General features: G+C 43.3%; 1 protein-coding gene across 6 annotated transcripts in view; it reads right to left on the reverse strand.

Annotated features, from left to right (window-relative positions):
• Nucleotides 1–22,353, reverse strand: part of RNF130 (ring finger protein 130) — a 180,610-nt gene that overhangs the window by 100,191 nt on the left and 58,066 nt on the right. For all 6 annotated transcript variants that reach the window (XM_075602055.1, XM_075602056.1, XM_075602053.1 and 3 more), the window contains exon 2: nucleotides 572–766. In XM_075602055.1, the coding sequence (XP_075458170.1) occupies nucleotides 572–766 (195 nt within the window). The remainder of the gene's footprint in view (nucleotides 1–571; nucleotides 767–22,353) is intronic.

Genomic DNA, 22,353 nt, shown 5'->3' on the forward strand with positions numbered 1-22,353 from the left:
TTTATATTCATTTGCATGTCTTAGACAGGTCTGCAACCCCGCCTTTCCCCATTATCACCCAGCACACAGCACTTCCACTGCAGTAAGGGATTCTGGGAAATGACATGCAAATGAGCACACAGTGCCATTTTTTGCTCCAACACCATTTTAAACATGGTTCCCTATAGGCTTAAGCTTGCTGCATGGTCACAGCTTTAAGCACAGCCAGGGTTAAGATGCATAGCCAGTAAACCCACCCACAGACAGCTGTTTCGACCTTAATGGGTCTCATCAGTGTGGGGTTGGTAACTGGCTATGCAAAGCTGAAGCAATGAGGATGGTATATATATTTATATATATTTTTTTCTTTTAATCGCCGGCTAAAAACGACTTAAATGCGTTTTCATTATGTTTACATTTATTTAAAGCAAAATCAACCATCCAGATTTAGCTTCTAAACATGTCATTGGTTTTTAGGAGTCCTACACTTGTATCGTCCTGAAGTTATACGTCTAGTACAATAATAATAACAATAATTGGCTTTTAGCTCCGTTGCTGCCTAAGGATGAATGCCGCTCTCGGTGTAATTTACCTGGGTGAGTCATAGTCACTGGCTCTTCCTTGGAGACGTTGTTGTAGATGACGACAGCTGTGGCATTGTGTGATGCGGCTCGCAGGATCTTTTCCTTGAATGTGCAGTTCCCCCGCTGCAGTAGCGCAATCCAGTGCTTTGTGTTTGGCGGCACGTGGAAGCGGGTTTGAGGGTCACAGCCCAGGCGATCGGCCACTGGAGAGAAGGAGAAGAGGAGTAGAGAAGTTAATATTCATTCAGTTTGTTTTAAAACCCCATGCTTATGGAGTATAACTTTTCCATAATGTCAACTACTTCAGTGTTAAAGCAGTATTTCATGCATACTACTATGTTTTTTTAATACACAACTAATTATTAGATACTTGCAGCATTTTTTTTACATTTATTCCCACTGCCTTTTTTTTAAACGAATTTGATTGTAATAAAGCATCAATACTACATTCCCCCTTTTTTTCTTTCATTTTATATGTAAAGCATTTATATGTAAAGCATGTGACAATGTATAATTCTACATTCTTACTTAAGATGGAAATCGTTTGGTGCCCCTGTTATAAATCTGTACACATCCTGATTATGTGGCTAACTAGATGGCTGCATACTAACTTCGTGCTGCAGTCTGAAATGCTGTAGATGATATGCAACATTACATTAATAAGTGTAACGCGTTATTGTTACAGATTTCAGAGCAATAGACAGTCTTCTGTTTAGAGCACAGCAGCAGGTCTGATTGTGATACTTTGTTGTCAAAGGGCAAAGCTCAAAAAAAAGGTTCTTGTCAGAGCCGGTTTCAAAAGAGGAAGTGGATTTGACTTTCTAAATGGTTGCTGTAGTAACTAAAAGGATGATCAATACATTAAAAAAATCATTACAAATGGCATTAGTTTAAAAAAAAAAAAAAACAAAACTTGCAGACAGTATAATCTAATACTACAGAATTGATTAAAAAAAAAAAAACACAGGGGATTTTCTTGTTTTGCTGCCTTAAGCTTCCTTGGGTTGCTATACCAGCTATCTAGGAAGATACACCACGTGCGCTTTTGAAATACATAGGCAGCCATATTGCATGCCCTGGGAAGCAGGATCGATCAGCAGTTTAGATAATTGCACGGCCATAAAGTCAATGAACTGCTGCATTTATTGTAACAAAAAACTCAAGGAAGAGGAAATGCCCCTTTAATAAATATTTGGAAGACCACCATACTAAGTACACCAACATTTTAGCTATGAAGAATACAAATGTTTTCCCCTAAAATGCACAACAAACCCACATTTCTCCAGGCTACTAGAACATTGAATTACATATATAAATATTATATATAATAAAATATATATAATAATATATATATATATATAATAAAATATATACAATAAAATATATATATATATATATATATATATATATATATAGTGTTCGACAAACCAATACATTTGCACGCCCTGGGCGAGTGGATTTAACACCGTGGCGAGCTCCTATTGGCCCAAGCAGCACACGTGTGGTACTAGGTGGCGAGTAGATTTTTTTGGTCGGCGAGTAAATTTTTTGGTGATTTGTGTATATATATCTATATATCTATATATATATAGATATATATACTAGCTGAGAGACCCGGCGTTGCCTGTGAGTTAAATTTCCCGCTAGGAAAAAGGGGGGGGGGGAGAGGGGGGAAAAAGGGGGGGGGAGAGGGGGAGAAAAGGGGGGGAAGGGGGGGAAAGGGGGGGAGGGACAGTGGACAGGAGGAGGGGAGGGGGGGGACAGTGGACAGGAGGGGGGGACAGTGGACAGGAGGGGGACGGGGACAGTGGACAGGAGGGGACGGGGACATTGGACAGGAGGGGACGGGACAGTGGACAGGAAGGGACGGTGACAGTGGACAGGAGGACAGGAGGGGACGGTGACAGTGGACAGGAGGGGACGGGGACAGTGGACAGGAGGGGACAGGACAGTGGACAGGAGGGGACGGGACAGTGGACAGGAGGGGACGGGACAGTGGACAGGAGGGGACGGGACAGTGGACAGGAGGGGACGGGACAGTGGACAGGAGGGGACGGGACAGTGGACAGGAGGGGACGGGACAGGGGGACGGGACAGTGGACAGGAGGGGGGACAGTGGACAGGAGGGGGGGGCAGTGGACAGGAGGGGGGACAGTGGACAGGAGGGGGGACAGTGGACAGGAGGGGGGGACAGTGGACAGGAGGGGGGGCAGTGGACAGGAGGGGGGGACAGTGGACAGGAGGGGGGGACAGTGGACAGGAGGGGGAACGACAGTGGGGAGGAGGGGGGGACAGTGGGGAGGGGGGCAGTGGGGAGGGGGGGACAGTGGGGAGGGGGGACAGTGGGGAGGGGGGACAGTGGGGAGGGGGGACAGTGGGGAGGGGGGGACAGGAGGGATGGGGACAGTGGACAGGAGGGGGGACAGTGGACAGGAGGGGGGGCAGTGGACATGAGGGGAGAGACGGGGGACAGTGGACAGGAGGGGGGACAGTGGACAGGAGGGGGGATGACAGTGGACAGGAGGGTGGGGACGACAGTGGACAGGAGGGGGGGACGACAGTGGACAGGAGGGGGGGACACAGTGGACAGGAGGGGGGGGCACAGTGGACAGGAGGGGGGGACAATGGACAGGAGGGGACGACAATGGACAGGAGGGGACGGACAGTGGACAGGAGGGGACGGACAGTGGACAAGAGGGGACGGGGACAGTGGACAGGAGGGGACGGGCACAGTGGACAGGAGGGGACGGGGACAGTGGACAGGAGGTGACGGGTACAGTGGACAAGAGGGGACGGGGACAGTGGACAGGAGGGGACGGGGACAGTGGACAGGAGGGGGGGAGTGAACAGGGGGGGGAGAGTGGACAGGGGGGGATAGTGGACAGGGGGGGTGACAGTGGACAGGAGGGGGGTGACAATGGACTGGAGGGGGGGGCAGTGGACTGGAGGGGGGAGAGTGGACAGGAGGGCGGTGAGAGTGGACAGGAGGGGGGGTGAGAGTGGACAGGAGGGGGGGGGGGGGTGACAGTAGACAGGAGGGGGGGTGACAGTGGACAGGAGGGGGCAGTGGACAGGAGGGGGGACAGTGGACAGGAGGGGTGGGGGACAGTGGACAGGAATGGGGGGACAGTGGACAGGAGGGGGGTACAGTGGACAGGAGGGGGTACAGTGGACAGGAGGGGGGGGGACAGTGGACAGGAGGGGGGGGACAGTGGACAGGAGGGGGGGACAACAGCTATCACCCCCCCCGAACAACCCCCCCCCCCCGCGGCCGAGGTGGCGCCAGCAGGTATCGGACCAGCGGCCAGGCCGGGAAGCCGGGAGCGCGAGAAGGTATCAACAACCACCTCCCACCCCCCTTCGCGACAGGGCAGAGGAAAAAGCAGAGGGGAGGAAGGGGGACACACACACCACAACAAACTGACTGATACACGAACTGCAACACGAACTGCCTGTCTGAAACACACACACACACACACACACACACACTGACTGACACACAAACACAGACTGACAAACACACACACTGACTGACGCGCACACACACTGACTGACGCACGCACACACACACACACACACACACACACTGACTGACGCACACACTGACTGACGCACACACACCCACTGACTGGTGCCCCACTGACTGGCGCACACACACACCCACTGACTGGCGCGCGCACACACCCACTGACTGGTGCCCCACTGACTGGCGCACACACACACCCACTGACTGGCGCGCGCACACACCCACTGACTGACGCGCGCCCACACCCACTGACTGACGCGCACACACACCCACTGACTGACGCGCGCACACAATTACTGACGCGCGCGCACACCCACTGACTGACGCGCGCACACACCCACTGACTGCTGCGCGTACACACCCACTGACTGACGCACGCACACACACTCACTGAATGACGCGCACACACACACTGACTGACGCGCACACACACACTGACGCGCACACACACACACACACACTGACTGACGCGCACACACACACACACACACACACACTGACGCGCACACACACTGACTGACGCGCACACACACACACACACACTGACGCGCGCACACACACACACACACACTGACGCACACACACACACACACACACACACACACACACACACACACTGACTGACGCACACACACACACACACGCTGACTGACGTGCACACACACACACACACACACACACACACACACACACACACACACACACACACACACACACACACACACACACACACACACACACACACACACTGACTGACGCGCACACACACACACACACACTGACTGACGCGCACACACACACACACTGACTGACGCGCACACACACACACACACACTGACTGACGCGCGCACACACACACACACCCACTGACTGACTGATGCGCACACACACACACACACTGACTGACGCACACACACACTGACTGACTGACGCGCACACACACATACACAGACTGACTGACGAGCACACACACACACACACTGACTGACGCGCACACACACACTGCATGAAGCTGTAAAGGAGGGGGGAAACGGAGCTGGAGCTGGAAAGGGGTCGGGGGACCGGACCGGTAAATGGGGGGGAGGGATCGGACCTGTAAAGGGGGGGGTAGCTGGATTGATGGGAACGGGGGACAAACAGAGAAGGGGGAGACAGGGGAAGAGAAAGGGGGTAGACAGGGGAATAGAGAGAGAGGGGGGAAGAGAGAGGGAGGGGGGAGACGGGGAAAGAGAGAGAGGGGGGAGGAGAGAGAGGAGAGCAGGAACATTACATCCCGGGCAACGCCGGGTCTCTCAGCTAGTATATTATATATATATGACCTGTATCTAAAAATTGGCCTTTAGTAATGTAAGAAAATGAGAGCTTGCAGAAGTGAATTGTAAATGAAGACCTTGGCGATTACCAATAAAGTCCGGGGAGGCCAGGTTTGATAACCCTTGAGCTACAGTAAACTCTGGTGCAACTAAAGCAGCACAGATGTCTGTAGAAAGTATTTCCTTCCCCATGAATATGCAACACCACACGTAATGAGTCTCTTTGTACTTTCAACCTGCCAAATTTCTCTCATCTAAGAGGAAACTGAACAAAATATCTAAACACATTTAATTAGATCATGCTGATTTGTGGCACAAACAGAAGAAAGTCTCTCTTTTTTTTTTTATTGTAGCATGTTCTCAACTGGTGATTAAAGGAAATTAGATGCTAGGGGCAGCAACGACAATTAGATTTGTTTTATAGTTGATGTGCAGGGAGATTAAATTAACCATCAAATACCAAAAGACTTGCTTAACATATAATGCTTATTTCGCCATATAGCACGGCAAGATAAAGAACAGTTTCATATAAAAAGCTATTTCATAGAATGAGTTAACAATCTAAACTTTACAACACAAGTGAGGGATGCAAAATAACTTCCCTAAAACCACATAACATCTCCTGGAGTAGTTCCCAAGCTCATCTTCTTATTTACAATATCAAAATATTTTTTTTTTTTTAAAAGAGACAAAAAACATTCTATGGTTATTCCAACGTTTGCCCACACGAAACCGTACAGGATGTGACCAACGTTATTATAACCAGAGGAGCAGCGGAACACACACAACGCACCAGTGGGAGAAGCGGCCACTGTTTTGAACCAGCCATTCACAAGAAGGGGGTGGAGCCATCAGGCTATTTCACCCGCAGAACAGGTTGTAATAACGTTGGCTACATCTGTATGTACAGCATCTAATGTTTTCCCCCCATGTTTACAGGTTTTGTGAGGTTAAACATTATTTTAGATAGACCATGGGTTTCCAGCAAAAAAATAAAAATAAAAAGTACTTGGACACAAAGAACATCAACACTGGATCCTTATATTCCAGCATTGGCTGCAGTGAGATCTGCTCCAGTATTAATGTCAAATTACTAAAAACATAAGTAGTGTATGTTTTGGGGAGAGGGGTATGTTGTGGGGATTCTGAGTTTAACTGGTCTTTACAAGTCATTGTGAATGTAGCATTTATTAATCCACGTACAATAGATTAAACGTAAACGTATGTAAAGTAGGATTCTGGAATTCTTTCATCTTCCAAGACAGCCAGCATGGACGTTCAAATGATTCTCAGAGTCTTAAAGTATATCAAAGTTGAACACCTGCTTTCAAATAGATCTGCTCAGAAACCAATGAATAATATCTTGATTAATAATTTACAATGCTATCTTTGTTTATTCAAAATCACATTACTTTAATGCGTATGTACAACTGTATGATATTACATTAGATCCAGACATTATGTTATGGCAGTTTTAACTACTGTTGTCCTATAATTAATCAAGAGAGTACACATTCAACTAGCTTATTTATAATACATTTTTATATATTTAAAATTGTATTCATGTTTATTATTACTGTACTCCGTTTGCTGTTTGGCTTGTAATTTGTGAAAAGCAAAATACATTATTGAACACCTACAGTAGTTGAAGGTTAAACAAAATGAACTATGCCGCCATGAAAATGAATGCTGAAAATGTATTTTAAGTACCTGACGGAAAACGGTAATCTAATAATCTTCTGGTGTATACAAGAAAACTAGTTTTCTAAGAAGGCCACTATTTAAAAACTTAATTGAAGCAAGTCTGATTATCAAACTGAAAAGCAGCTCTGGATTGCAAATGTGGATGCATAAAAACAAAGAGAAAAATAACCTTTCAAGAGGAATTTTAAAAATCACACATAACATCATCACTTATCAGTGCCATCTGGTCAGAGTTAGAACGTTTAAAATATAAAGAAAACCACATAAATCTTTATACTGTATATGAAAACATCGGGCCAGATGCAACAAGCGTCATTAGCCTATTTAACCTAACGTTAACGGTAGATAAATTATAATGCCTATGCACTAAAGCAAATAACCCAATAATCCCGTGCTAGTCCTTAAATGTATGGTTTTCTGTTTCCAGACATTAGTGGTAATGATATGCAAGGTTAGGAGGAACGCCTCTTTTGCATATGTGATGGATTTTACTAGAGTCCAAAGAGATATAGATATATATTGACATATAAAAGAATATAAGACAGCGCCCGCACTAGCATACACCCAAATTGCTGCAACCCTGGTCCTGACTGTCAAGACGACCCACCCTGCACAGATGCCTATTAACAATCATATAAATATATAACAAATTGTGGTATGGAACAGGATGATGATATATATTAAAAAGAAAAATAAAAAATAAAAAAAAGTGAAAAAATTATGCAAACAAAAAAAAATATCCCCTGATGAAATCCGCTGAGACGGAAGAAACGCGTAGGGTCACGTGGTATAGGAGCTACGGTGGTGGAGCAGCCCAGACGCCTGAGTGCAGACGCCAGTGCAGGAGTTTCCTGTTATCCCATTGGAGAGGGTTCGTGTAGAGCCTTGCAGACAAGGAACCGCAAGTTGCTCATCCGGGTTGTCGGAGAGACGCTGAGACGGTGACACCAGCAGCAGCAAAGCCTTGCAGTACACACAACCGCATAAAACGGAAGGAAGCAGTGGAAGTCTGACGTCTGTCTGGTGCATGGGCTTGTCCCATAAAACGCTTTTAATACACTTGAAAAGTGTGAGTGTGCAATTGTCTATGTCTATGGTAAATTAAACCTTTTATATCAGATTTTACACATGGATCAGGCGCTTTTTCTTTTGTTATATACAGTATAGACATATACAGTGTTCGACAAACCTATACATTTGCTCGCCCCGGGCGAGTGGATTTAACCCCCGGGCGAGTAAATATTGGCCCAAGCAGCACACATTTGGTACTAGGTGGAGAGTAGATTTTTTTGTGTGGCGAGTAGATTTTTTGGTGATTTGTCAACCACTGGACATATATATATATATATATATATATATATATATTCCCTCAAACTCCCCTCCACGTAGAAACATATGGAGAGACAGCTCTGCTCAAAAAGGAGCCACCATAGATACCTGAGAAATATGTTAATGTTGCATGCAAAGTATATTTAAATGACTGACACACCCACACCTCCTAAAAGATTTCCATAAGACCTATACTGATAAGTCCAAGGTCCCTTGTGATGAAGGGGGTACTAGCGCCAGGCCCAACAGGATCAGAACCTACAACGCCTACTACTTAGGGCGGCAGCTCTAGCAATTAAAAATCTCAGATGCTGGATACAGTAGCTCCCCTGTCACAGCATACTGCAGAGCCCTACCACTCACACCAGGAAATGGTCTACTTTTAAAGGAAGCAAGGAGAGTGTCCACTAGTATGGATTAGTTACAGATGTGAGCAATAAAGCTCTAAAGTACGCTGTGACAGTGGAGCTATCCAGTATAAATATCGCTCATTTTTCAGTGTCTGTATGGAGCCAACACCACTGTTAACCAAGACAGGCATAGTTTGAGCCATGTTAAGCTAATTTAACATGGTGTTGTATATGTTTCGCAGATGCCCGTTAAATTCAGGGAAAAGAACGTCTGTTACCTACTTAGGTAATGTCACTGTCACATATAACACAACAAACCCTCTCATCTCCTGTACCCAATGTCAACTTACCCTGCCTATACATTGTAAGCTCGAGTCAGGTCGTCTTCTAACACATTGACGGTCTATCCTACCTCTTCTAACACAATTTTAATCCTGTCTGTAAATGTTACTTATGCCCATAATCCTATCCCTGACAGTCGAGGAATCTTTGCAAACAATGTGTATAACCTTTGTTCATTTAACGCTACCACTTATTATTATAACTCAAGACTTTTTTCCCGTATGTCTCGTCTAACAAAATAATTGTATTTAATTGTAGTTGTTCTCAAACTAAGTATTGTGATGCCCCCTTAAGTGGAGGCCTGCATTTACTTTAAAAAAAATAGATGATGGTGATGAAAGTGGTTAATAACATCCAAATATTCAGCTGACTTGCTTACCTCCCCATAGGGTACTAAAACGGAGCAATAACTCTCCAAAAATCGTCACACTACACCTCAATTACGCTGCCACCACCAAGAATAATTTAAGGTCTTATCCTCAGGAGTCCCTGGTCCCCTTGATATTAGAAAAAGGATGTAATTAACACAAACATCCATTGTAAATAAATGTATCAGAAAATGTGGTTAATGTCTTCAAAAAAGTACTGGGTTTATTTAGAGCACAAAGAGCACTTATTACATTTTAGATTTAATAGAACAAAAAGTGTACAGTGCCTGTTACAGAGAAAAAAAGGTTCGAAAAATATATTATATGTATGTATGTGTGTATTTTCATAAAATAAAAGGGAATAAGCAGAAGACCTATACGTTACCAACAAACAATATCAGATCCTTTCAAATAGGTCTTGAAGTTGAAGATATGAGAACAAAGATGTCCAACACTGAATACAATATCAACAAAATTCCAACAGACAATATGATCCAGTCCATATTTGACTTGGGGAAAGAATTATGATAGAGACAGAGAAGGGTAACAGGAGCACATTAAAATCCAGATCATGTGCAACCTGCAGCTGCTTTTCGCTCCCTCGCACTAGGTAATTTCTCATTTTCAGGCTGAACGCTGGAGTTAACCACACTAGGTTTTTTCCTTCCTTTTTCAGCCTGCACATTCTGTAAGGACGCAAGACAAATTATTTCTGGCCTGCAAGATGTTGAATTACCTCCATGTTTACCCCCTGTATGCACTCAAAAATCTAATTCTGGTAAGGGGGAAAAAATTGCAAAACAAATTAGAACGGGCTGTTCAAGTGGTAGCTCTCAGGCTGATAGCTCTGTGTATTTCTTTTTCTGATGCTCTAAGACTTCAGCAGGAGAAATTGACCTTTCACAGACATTAGATGCACATTTTGTGGCCAGATGGTTCGTATTTGTACAATATTGTCATGAGAATAAGATGTAATAAACACACATTTTCTTTTCAGTGCCGTCGGGCATCTTTTTCTCCCATTCCAGCCATTTTTCATAGCACAAAAGGAACCTTTTAAATTAGGAGATCAGGCACACAGGGATATTTTTCTTATGAACATGTTTTACCATATTATGATGCAAAGAAGCGCTTAACAATTATGATACGTTAAATTTGGTCCACTAACCGTGTCGGCACAGAAAAGATTAGTTAGTATTGGTCCCAGCAATAAATGGCTCTTTATCCAAATGGGGCAAATGTTTATCAAAAATCCTAGAAATAAATAGATATCTATAGAGATGAAACAAAAAAGTATATTGATTCCTGTATATTTATCAGGGATGCACAGTACACGATCAAGTAAAAAAAAAGTGAATACCCTTATTAATAGGATTTAAGATAAATTAGCACACATATTTAAGTCAGATCTGCATGCATAGATATGATTTTTATTAACCACAAGTCAATATGAGTATGCCTTACTTCATCTTCACTACCTCCACCAAGATTAGTGCTTTGCTTCAAAAAGTAAAGGTGTAAAAATACATACATACATTGTCTACCTTGGCCAGCAAGTATCAATACATGGGAACCTTTCAAATGAAATCAAAAGGAGAATTACAATGGGATAGAGCACATTTGGAAGAAACACAATCTTTCAGGGGAACTTTTCACTGTGCCTGAAGAGGAAAAGATTTGCTGGGAGAAGGAGCGACTCAGTGAGTAAAGACACTGACTGGCACTGAGTTTGAAGCAGGGGAAACTGGTTCAATTCCCAGTGTTGGCTCCTTGTGACCTTGGGCAAGGCACCTCCCTGTGCCCCAGGTACAAAAAAAATAGATTGAAGCTCCACGGGGCAGGGACCTGAGCCTGCAAAATATCTCTGTAAGGCTATGGCCCCAGTGACCGCGCTGCACGCGCACCTGCGAGGCTGGCGGCGCGTGCAGCCGAGTTCCCGGTCTGCAGTGAGCTGCAGGGGGAAAGACAGGGGCGGGGGGGGGTGTGCTGCCGTGATGTCACCCGGCAGGTACGCCCTCATTGGCGTGGCCTAGCGCTCCATCGCGACTCCTGATCTCAATTCTCTCGCAGCAGCCCCATTGAGGGGCGGCTCTCTGTCCCTGCAGCGTTGGCGGTGCAGTAGCCAGCGGGGACCTGGCCTAAAGCTCTACGTAATAACTTGCAGCACTATACAAGAACATGCTATTATTATTATCAGTGTACAGTACTTTGCTTGTGCTCGTGCTCCCGTATGGATGTAAAACTTAGACTCTAAATGTAAAGATAATTCAGAAGCATAACACAACTCAAAGTAGTATGGAGAGATGCCGAGACAGGAAAAAGAATGAATAGGCTCGGAAGCAAACAGAAGTCAGTCCTCACAAGGGTGAAGAAATGAAAATGGCAGTGGGCCAGACATAACACAAGAAGAAATTATAATCGTTGTACAATTATAGTACTCTACTGCAGGGGGGCGCAAACTTTTTTCCCTGCACCCCCCTGCCGGCAGTCCCCCTCTCTCCGCCCCCCCCCCTCCTGCTTACCTCGGCTCCGGCGTCATGAGATCACGTTGACATAGCAACGTGACATCACTGCTATGGCGGTGCATCTAAGAAGCCGCCGGAGCCAAGGTAAGTAAGGTTTACAGAGGCCTACACCGCTCTCCCAGCACTTAATTTAAGTACCATCGGGAAGCGCGTGGGGCCTGTGTAAACCTCGTGCCCCCCGCAGTCAGGTCCCCGAGATTGCGCACCGCTGCTCTACTGGATTCCAAAACATAAAAAAGACCAAGATGATGACCAAAAGTAAGATGGGAGGATGAAATCAGAAAAGATTTTGGAGCAACGTGGAGAGGCTTGCAACCACTGTACCTGTAAGATCATTGGAAAGGCCATCATCCAATAGTGGATTGACAAGGATTAATAGATGATGATTAGATATAGAGAAGGAGAGGATATCTAAAAAAAAACAAATACAAAACTATGTACATACACATTGCTTGACCTTTGATAAAACCCTTGAGTGGTCAAAGACAGCTGAAGTGGGGGGCCTTGAGGAAGAGTCATTTCTATGATAACCCATCAGAACATACTGCTGATTTATACACATCCATAAACCAACACCCTCCATAGCTTCCCACGCAGCTTAAAGTAGGTTGCTTAGACAAAGCGATTTACACTGTCATTTTCTAAATTATCTTTAAAACTACTTGTACATTTTTCAATGCAAATTGATCCCCATCATACCAAGATTATTATTGTCGCTCTATGCTTCATTAGTAATGAGCACGGTTTGTTTCTTTCACAGTTTTACACCGTTACCGTTTTTTCCGTTCATTGTTACATACAGTATTACCAAGAGTCCTATAATACATAGCACTCCTGATAAATTGGAATACACATAGGCTGTGATGCACCAAGCTCCAATAAGGGATACCGGGGTGCACCCCACTTTGAGGTTTGTATGTTCGCAAAGTTTATATTATAGCTCCCGTGTCACATGGGCCTTTAAGAAGCCGAACTGGATGACGTCACGGCTTCCTATTGGCCAGCAGGGCACGGGAGCTTTGAAACTCCATCAGTACATGATCCCTGCTATCCGAGCAGCTACGGCACAGCCTACGGAGGTCTGGATCTCCAGAAGCATGGGGTCCCCGGAGCTGAAATTAATGGGGTCCGGCTTTTGAGACCCCCTGCTTAAACCCAATGTTAAAAAAAAATAACTTCAAAAAGCACATTAATTGCTTATGTTAGACTTGTTTGCCTCTTTAAAGTATGTTAGTGACAAACAATCATCAAATACGAACACTTTTTTTTTTTTAAAGATTTAAATGAAAGACATGTTGGAAAAGTTGGGGGGACCATACCTGGTTTCTCTCTCTTTAAAAGGCACTCTTGCTCATTAGACAAACTTTACTAATGTTACAGGCTTCTTTAAAGCAATGATCTGCAGATCTGCTACAGTATATGTGGTTTGCCCAGTACTTATACGTACTGTATATCTTTCATTATATAGCGCAAAACATGTACATAGGGCTTTTCAGCAGTAACACACGTGACATAATAGGAATAAGCGCTTCACACATACAGGTTGACATTTAGGAAAACGAGTTCCTGCCCAAAGAGCTTACAATGTAACTTATCTTCATTTATTTCACTGTGGCTGCTGTCGAACAGATGTTCCCAATCCTTCAACCACAGCAAACAAGCAAAAACTCTATACAACCCAATCATTTTTGCAAATGCAGGCCTGTCCCTAGGCTATGTGCCGCCCTCAGGCAAGCACTTAAGGACCTCCCCCCCCCCATCTCCAGATAGGACGCAGAGGTCTCTGTAGCTGAACCCCGTTAATTTCAGCTCCGGGTACCCCCTACTTCCTGAGATACCTCCTAGAGGGGTGCTGGTATCTCCTGCTCAGGTTTAGATGTCCCATCACATGTGCCAATTAGAAGCTGTGATATCATAGGCTGCTTCGTATTGGCCCATAGTGACTAAGGGTTTTAAATCTGAGCTGAGAAACTGGCACCCCCCTTCGGAGGGAAGTATCTCAGGAAGCAGGGGGTCCCCTGGGCTGAAATTAATGAGGTACAGCTCTTGAGACCCCCTGCTTCAATCCAACATATATTTAAAAAGAAAAAAAGAAACCAAAGCAGCAGTGCTGTTACGCTCTCCCTCCTGCCACCCCCCGGGACCTGCCGCCACTAGGCAGTGCATTACCTGCTTACCGCCTATAGATGGGCCTGTCCTAACGCATCTATGCCTTTCTTACATTATTTCTACATGTTATTTTGTAACTTCTGTGTAATGATTTCACTTTAACCAAAATCATGTTTAGTGAGGTTATTTCAGGGAAAGAAGTGCTGAAGCTGGAGGGTGGCACGTTAAGGGGAAATGCGAGGAAGTACTACTTTATGGAAAGGGGGGGTGGTGGTTTCGGGGAATAGATTCCCAACAGTGGTGGTAGAGACCAATATAGATAGGGAACTAAAAAAAACAATTGGAACAGACATGAGGCTAAATCCTAAAATATAAAAAAAAAGCCAAGGATCAAAAAAAGATCGAGGTTTTTTTTACAGCAGATAAAAAAAAATGGGCAGACAAGTGGTTCTTATCTGCCGTCAAACCCACGTTTCTGTGATATTGTAAATCGCTTCCCATGTCTCCCACAATAATCTGACACTAAAGCCATGAGTATAGAAAATCACTTTGAAGGACTTCATGTAACAGGTTGGAAACTCCAACTAGGAGAGACTTTTCTTTGACTGATCTCTGAGCTTCCTTCTGTCTGTCTTTGTTTCTGCTGACAGTCAGCATAGAATATTCAGAATTAGGAGGTTCCCTTGCCTGCTCCTATTGGTCGAGGCTCAGAACCTTCAAGGTACTGTAATTGGATCGGCTGAAGGGAAGACAAACTTGCTATACGTGTGCACACAGAGGTATTTTATACAGCAAACGAATGTGTCCAGGCAGACCGCCTGATAAACATATATATCAAAAACAAATGTATTGTCATTTTTGTTGAACAATCATGTATTTGATCAAACCCAAAATAAAAGAAGAAATGGAAAAAGAATCATTACGGGTCGATTTCAAAAAGCTCGGAAATGCAAAATCTCCAGCCCATAATCCTGCCATTAGCCAATTTATTATTACATCAGAAATATGTCACCAGAAACCATACGTCATATTTAAGTCCGAGAGAAAGGATCATAGGATGAATAAATCTGCAACTCCACACTCTTATCCGCTTTGAAGTCAGGCCACAAATTGCCACTTAGGTATTTGTTTGAAATAATTAATGGTAGATAAAAAAATATATATATATTCAGACAAAAGATGCATTTCCAGATGAAATATCTGAAATCTGTTTGGTGAGTTTTGTTTGAGAAGAGCAAAGAGACTAAAACATCCCCACACCAAAAATCTTAAGGCATCATCTTATTATATTGCTAGGGTATTATGCAACATGACTGACACCACATTTCATATTGCACAACATATTTACAATAGGAGATGATGTATTGAGATGATGGTGTTTGGCGTGTTGCTGCTTATTCTCTTGTTGCTGTGCAGGAGTTTGGGTGTTGTAGCCTGACTTCATTTACAGTACAAGCACCCTGCTTTTATTTATTATACGGACCCCCAGTAACAAGACTTGCTATGGTGGGGAGCGTTTTACCATTTTTCTGCTACACACTTGTTTGATGAGGCCTAACGACTTTGTATGTTCAATGGGTTGTTTTGGTGATTGACATCTCTCTCAATTACATTCTAAAACGGATCCTAGCACTGTAAATATTGACATGCGAGTTCCTTTAATGCCCTTATTTTCTTCCAGTTTGTTTTACTGCCTGTTCCGTCCCTTCCATTAGTGAGGGGGAAAGGGGGCAACTCAGTAAAGTCTCTTGCAGGTTCTCTCTCCCGATCTGGCCTTAACGGCCATCATGTTTAATGCCTGATCTGGTCTTTGTAAATAACTGCCATAGGCCCCTATTTCATGTCAGTGAATGCCTTCCCCATGCCGAAGAATATTAGAGTCCCATTCATTTGAATAGAGCTCCGTTATCCAGCATAAGGAAGACAGCATATCATATAAAAACCTTAGTTGGTTTGAGATCTCAGATGGGATGTGCAGAAATGTGTTTACTTGATTATTAGGGTGCAGGAGACAAGAAAAACAGGAACCACCATTCCTTTAGTGCCACTACAGTACTATAATTAAACACTTTAGCCGAACAGCCCGCATCCTATTCGCTCAGTCCCACCGCTCAACAATCACTTAGCTAAAAGCAGAAATAAATCCCGCTAGTACTTGCAATTCCAGCCAGACACAAACCATATGCTAATATTGTATCAGTGCTGGACGTGACTCTTTAGGCAGAATCATTATGACGCTTCTATGGTTAAGCCGATTATAAGATAGCACTGGGTGTAAGGAGTTGCGATTTTGGTATGTTGCTGTAGTCATCCTCAAGGCACAGAAATAAAAAGGGCAGATTCTTCATCATGTTCAGATGAGGGTATCACACCCCCATCCGCCGTTAACTGCTTTTCACGTCAATGGCAGTTAACGCCAGATCAGAGTGGGATACCAGAATTCGAGCTTGATAAATCCTGGCGATAGTCGACTATAAATCTCACTCTGCCTTCTGTGTTCAGTACAGTAGCAGGGATGAAAGGAGCAGCCTGCCACAGGTCAACAATTGCTATTTGCAGACTGACCTCTCCCGGAGTCTGTCCGCTTTGACCGTTCAATCAGCTGCTGTGACCGCAGCTCCTCTACAGCCGGACTGTCTATGTCCCATTTAGGCAGCATTGGGGTCTGCTCTCCTGCCTACTAGGTATCATTTACCCACCAATGACTGAACAATTAGATTGTAAGCTCTTCGGAACAGGGACTCCTTTTCCGAAATGTTAATTTTTATGTCTGAAGCCCTTATTCCCATGATCTGTTATTTGTATTATTTGTTATTTATAGGATTGTCCCGTGTATTACTACTATGAAGCGCTATGTACATTATTGGCGCTATATAAATAAAGACATACTGTACATACATACATACAGAGGCGAGAACGGTGGGCAGAGGGGAGTGTGTTTGCATGGACAGTGAGCATGTGTGGACAGAGGTGTGTGTTTGCAGGCACTGTGAGTGTTTGGGTAGGAGGGTACAAAGTTAAAGGGCCTATCAATGAGGTATAGAAGACATAGGACATTAACTCTTTCAGAGGCCTGATGTACTACGCACTGAAGGTCTAGATAGGTCTCTTTTTGCCCTTTCCAACACGGTTTTTATTTATTTATGATGCTCCGCTAAGGAGATCGAAGCGTTTGAAATATCAAGTGTCTGGGAGGTTAAAATGGAGCTCTCCCCAGAGTCCACTGCAGTCTAAAGGTTACTATGGTAACCTCACTAGCTAAAGATTAAGAAATTCATGATTAACACCAAAAAAAATAAAACATTTATATATATATATATGTAGCCATGTGTAAAATTGGTATACATATCTCTTTCTCTTGCTGGCAGTAAACCTGGTAAGTATGCAGTATTGCCAGCAACAATCATGGAGGTTTGCCCTCAAACCCTGGTGAGGTGTCATATGTCCCAAAGGAAGTGACAACATGCTTTGTGTCCACCCTTAGTGACAGAGAGGGTGTCTGTTTTCTGGAGGTGATATAAGACACAGCACTGCCTAAAGTTAGCAGTTCAGTTCAGTTGGTGTTTTGACTCTGTTCAGGAGAGTCATGTGGAGGTCTGCAACAGTGTTGCAGAGGCTGATGCAATAGCTGTGAGTCTGGGCAGCTCAAGAGAGACAAGCTGGTGAATCTCCCTGAGGGGAGAGGTGGAAAGCAACTCCATTAGGACAAGGAGGAACCTTCCAGATGGAGTGCAGCAGAGAGATGAGCGACTGAGCTGTTTGCTGCAAGGGGCCATCTGCCCATACCATCATCAATAAAGATGTCCTGTTTCACGACAACCCCACTGTGTGAGTGTGAAGTTACTCCACAGCGGAAGGCACCATCAAGAAGGAGTTCCTCATCAGAACCATCTCCTTGCAGACGCAGAGATCCTGATGAGGTGGAGGCGCTGCACTGTATGTAGGTAGGACTCTAACACACTACCTCAGCTGCCTGTCTGGGTTGGCAATCCCCACACAACATCATGCGGGAGACTCAGGAGTCCTGTTGCCAACAGGTGCACCACCAGACACGACCATGTAATGGGGACTGGTTAGACCACAGGGGCCAATGTGAGATTGGGTGGGCCAGTCAGGTCAGAAAATCCGTTACATATACATATATATATATGACAAGAACAAATTGGAGTAGCGCCTTAGTATAACTGATTTAAATTATAATCAGCTGTATCAGACAGATAGGAATATTAAGGCTATATGACCAATGAATGCCTAAAGGCGAAATATAAATATAGCAACTGACCTACAATAAATTATATTATATTATAAACTGGGATATATGACAATAATAAAAATATAACTAATAAATGTTATAATAAAGCAATACAAAAATTATAAATAAATAAAAATATATAAAAACCAGTTCACAAGTTAGAGTCCACAAGTATACATAATCCACCGGAGACTTTCAGCCTGAATGTGACGAAACGCGTAGGGCGTTTCCTAGAGCAGCGAGTATACTGTAGCAGCTGATTTTATTACCCACGAACAGAGAGCCTATTTTGCGGCTGTTGAGATCTTGTATTGGGTTGCCGTTATTCCGTTCACTGCAGTTGTCTGCTGGTTCCTATGGTGAGCAGTACCAGTTGAAGGAGGTGTAGCCGGAAGAAGTCTCTGCATGGGACACTGAGTTATGACACCATCCGGTTCCTGGTGTACTCACACATCCTGCTAGATCACCGGATACACCAGAGGTGGCACCAACGGGACATTTGGCGTGGACCCCTGCAGTTCTCAGGCGATTGAGTATATCTCATACATGCTCTTTATTGAACTCTGTTAGTGAGTGCGTTTTTTATATGTTACAGTCCTATAAAACCTTTTTATACTTTAATACACTAGGAGTGCGCCTGTTTTTCTTTTGTTTTTGCATATATATATATATATGCAAAAAAGATGATCACAGGACAAGGTATTAACATGCAAAGTAAACTTCTGGGCTTGTAGAGGCAGTTACTGCTTTAAAGCATCATGTATTTTCTTTTTAATGGACTGTTTAAAATAAATATTTATCCAAAAAGTACTGGAGGCTACAACAATGCAATATGTGATTCCCATAAAAAAAGGAAAGGCGATTTGGACAGAACTTCTTTTTTTGGCTAATTCTGTAAGACTGGAGCTTCCAACAACAAGCGGAGTTTTTGCTGCTCATAGCAAACAAAAATCAGATTTAAGATTAAATACTATAGACAGCCCATCAACTAAAATAATGATATATTTTCACTGTTAAACCAAAAGTTGTTTTGCCTATGTAAAATCCTACACCTAGCAACAGTGAAGGTCAGACTTGTAAAGCAAACATTGGGGAAACTTCCTAGTTAGCAGACTGGCCAAGAGCCATTAAACTCCCGGTGACAAGGTCAAATGTACATAATGTGTGCACTGTTTGCCAAGAAATGACTCTCCGTGCACAAGAGGTCTGCAGCACAATCCAAGCAGCCTGTTATACAGGATGGACGCCTCTGAACAAGGTTCCCTATACGCAAACCTTTAAAGGTGCAATTCCACATAGCCATCAAGAAAACATACTTTTTTGTAAAGAACTAAATAGTCTAATTGGCTTCCCTGAACAAATCTAACCATGCTAAATAGCAACAGTTTGGCTGCTTCCATTTCATTGGAAAATACAAATTGCATTTCTTATGGGCCTCTGATGGGCAAGCTTTTGGCAATCAAGTGTTTTCTTTGCCCTCATCCTTATCAGAGCCAATAAAGACAAGGGGACAGGGGAAATAGGGGTCTCGGGTTGTACAAACTGTTGTTGAACACAGTGACATCAGACAAAATGGAGAAACCAGAGGAAATACAAACCCTCCCAAGTTGCAGGTCACCATGTTTAATAACAAAGTTGAAAAAAATAAATAAAATATAAATGCATACAGATGACAGATTTGGGTTTAAAAAAATGCATTAAAATCAGCTACAGTAGATGTATCCCTGTAATGCAGATCACTGCAATTAATACACCTTGGTTATAGGACAGATTGCCCTTTTAAAGTCAACAGCAATAGATTTAGTGGGTGGGAGTTGCTTTAGTTCCCTTATTTTCTGAATGTTAAGTAGTCAGTCCTTTGCCGGACTGTTGTGCTTATAGCCGATTATAACACCAGTGGGGTGGAGGAAATAAGATAAGTAAAAATAACCTTCCATCCTCCGTCTCCACTCTAAATAACGTCATTAGCACTTTCCAAAAGAATTTTAAAAGCGTATACGTCTGTTTTTTTAATGGGAGCTTTCAACAAGATTTAACCTAATAAAACATACCATAACTATTAGATTACTTTGGTTCTGAGTGGGCTGCACCATTACATGATAATGTGAAAACCCACCTTTTTTTGCCAAACATGGCCTTTTAACTTAATAATTCTGTTAATTATAAGAATAAATTAATTCTGTAGCTCTTAAAAACACACTGTAGACTTCAAGTAACTATTATCTTTGAACAAATCTAGCAACCAGTAAGGTTGGTTTCTTTCAAGATGAAGAAAGTTCTGCAGGAAGCGAGGGGGAATTGCTTGTCGATCAGTTTCCTCTCCTTTTAACCCATCGCATGTCCCTCAAAGCCAATTAAAAATGGGACAAAAGGGAATATGGAAGTTTTGACGGCGCAAGACCTTGTTGAACACAGTGAAACAAAAACTGGAGCCAATACCTAGAGGAAATCAAACCTCTTCTTAGCTCATGACGTCTACAAACGAACTTTAAACAATTATGATTTAGAATTACGTATCTGATTTGGTTCAAATAAATGATGTATTCAGATTAAACCCATGAAACATGGTACATTCGTTTCTAGAAAGGTCGGCACCTTTACATATTTGAGAACACTAGACATTAGTGAAGTTGACTTCCAATGAACGAGACTTCACAGGCCCAGAAAATGCACAATAACAAATATATACTTTACATCTTCTATTAGGGTAGGCAGAAGTAGAAAGATCTCCCTATTATGTCGCACTAAAGAGACACCCCTATCTGATTAAAATTTTATTTTATTAACACATTAATTAAAATATAAATGTAGTGAAGTAAACAATGAACCAAATAATTAAAAATGAAAGGAGACGTCAGTGTGCTAAATCTGAACGCTATTATTGGAAATTAAAAGAGCTATCTAATCTTTATGTACCACAGTTATACTATTGAATTAATTGTGTTGGTAGCTACAGTATTTCAGTATATCCTTAAGTCGTCAGATACCCCCGATGAAGCCTATCAGGTGTAACATATGTTGGGTATGTCCTAGCGTTACTCCCTGGTGCGCAGGCTAATCGGAGAGGTCGGGTGCGTTACCTTGTCAGAGCGTTTTGGAGCCTTCACTGTGGGAAGCGCAACGCTCTGACTTTGATCCTATTTAAAATATTTTATGTACCTTGCAGTGCTAATTGCATCAATATGGATATTATAAACTCTAACATTGGGAGTGTTTGGTCAGTACTTGCCAAGTGATTCACCATTACAGACCATCAGGTTCAGCAGTTTCTGCACCTGTCGGTCTGGTGACAAATTATATGTATTGAGGGGTGTGGACTATGTTTACAGCTGAAATAGACCTCAGTCTTCATTAGTCCACTTTTTATCAAGTACCCCACAAACCATCACTATACATAGGCACACAGAGTCTCCATTCATCACGAAGCAAGCACTCTCACACAATATTATACTACACATAGGATCAGGTATCTGACGACTTCAGGATATACTGAAATAGCTACCACCACAGTTAATTCCATAGTATAACTGTGGTACATAAAGATTAGATAGCTCTTTTCATTTCCAATAATAGCGTTCAGATTTAGCATACTGACGTCTCCTTTCATTTTTTATTTATTTTAATTATTTGGTTCATTGTTTACTTCACTACATATATATTTTAATTAATGTGTTGATAACATTTAATTTTAATCAGACAGGGGTGTCTCTTCAGTGCGACATAATAGGGAGATCTTTCTACTTCTGTCTACATTACGATTACACCCAGTCAGCACCACCCCTACACCAGTTCTTATAGTGAGGTTTTTGGTTTAACGGAATATAATTACACTCTCCTTGGTGTGGTGCGGGGTACACACATACCCCTCAGGGGGTACCCTTTTCCTTTTTATCTTCTATTAGGGGCCTCACAACTTTCTCCCAAGCAATCAATCCAAAATTCGGCTCCTAGAATAAGGCACTATCTCCCAAA

This window comes from Ascaphus truei, chromosome 5, assembly GCF_040206685.1.
Source record: "Ascaphus truei isolate aAscTru1 chromosome 5, aAscTru1.hap1, whole genome shotgun sequence".
Lineage (NCBI taxonomy): Eukaryota > Metazoa > Chordata > Amphibia > Anura > Ascaphidae > Ascaphus > Ascaphus truei.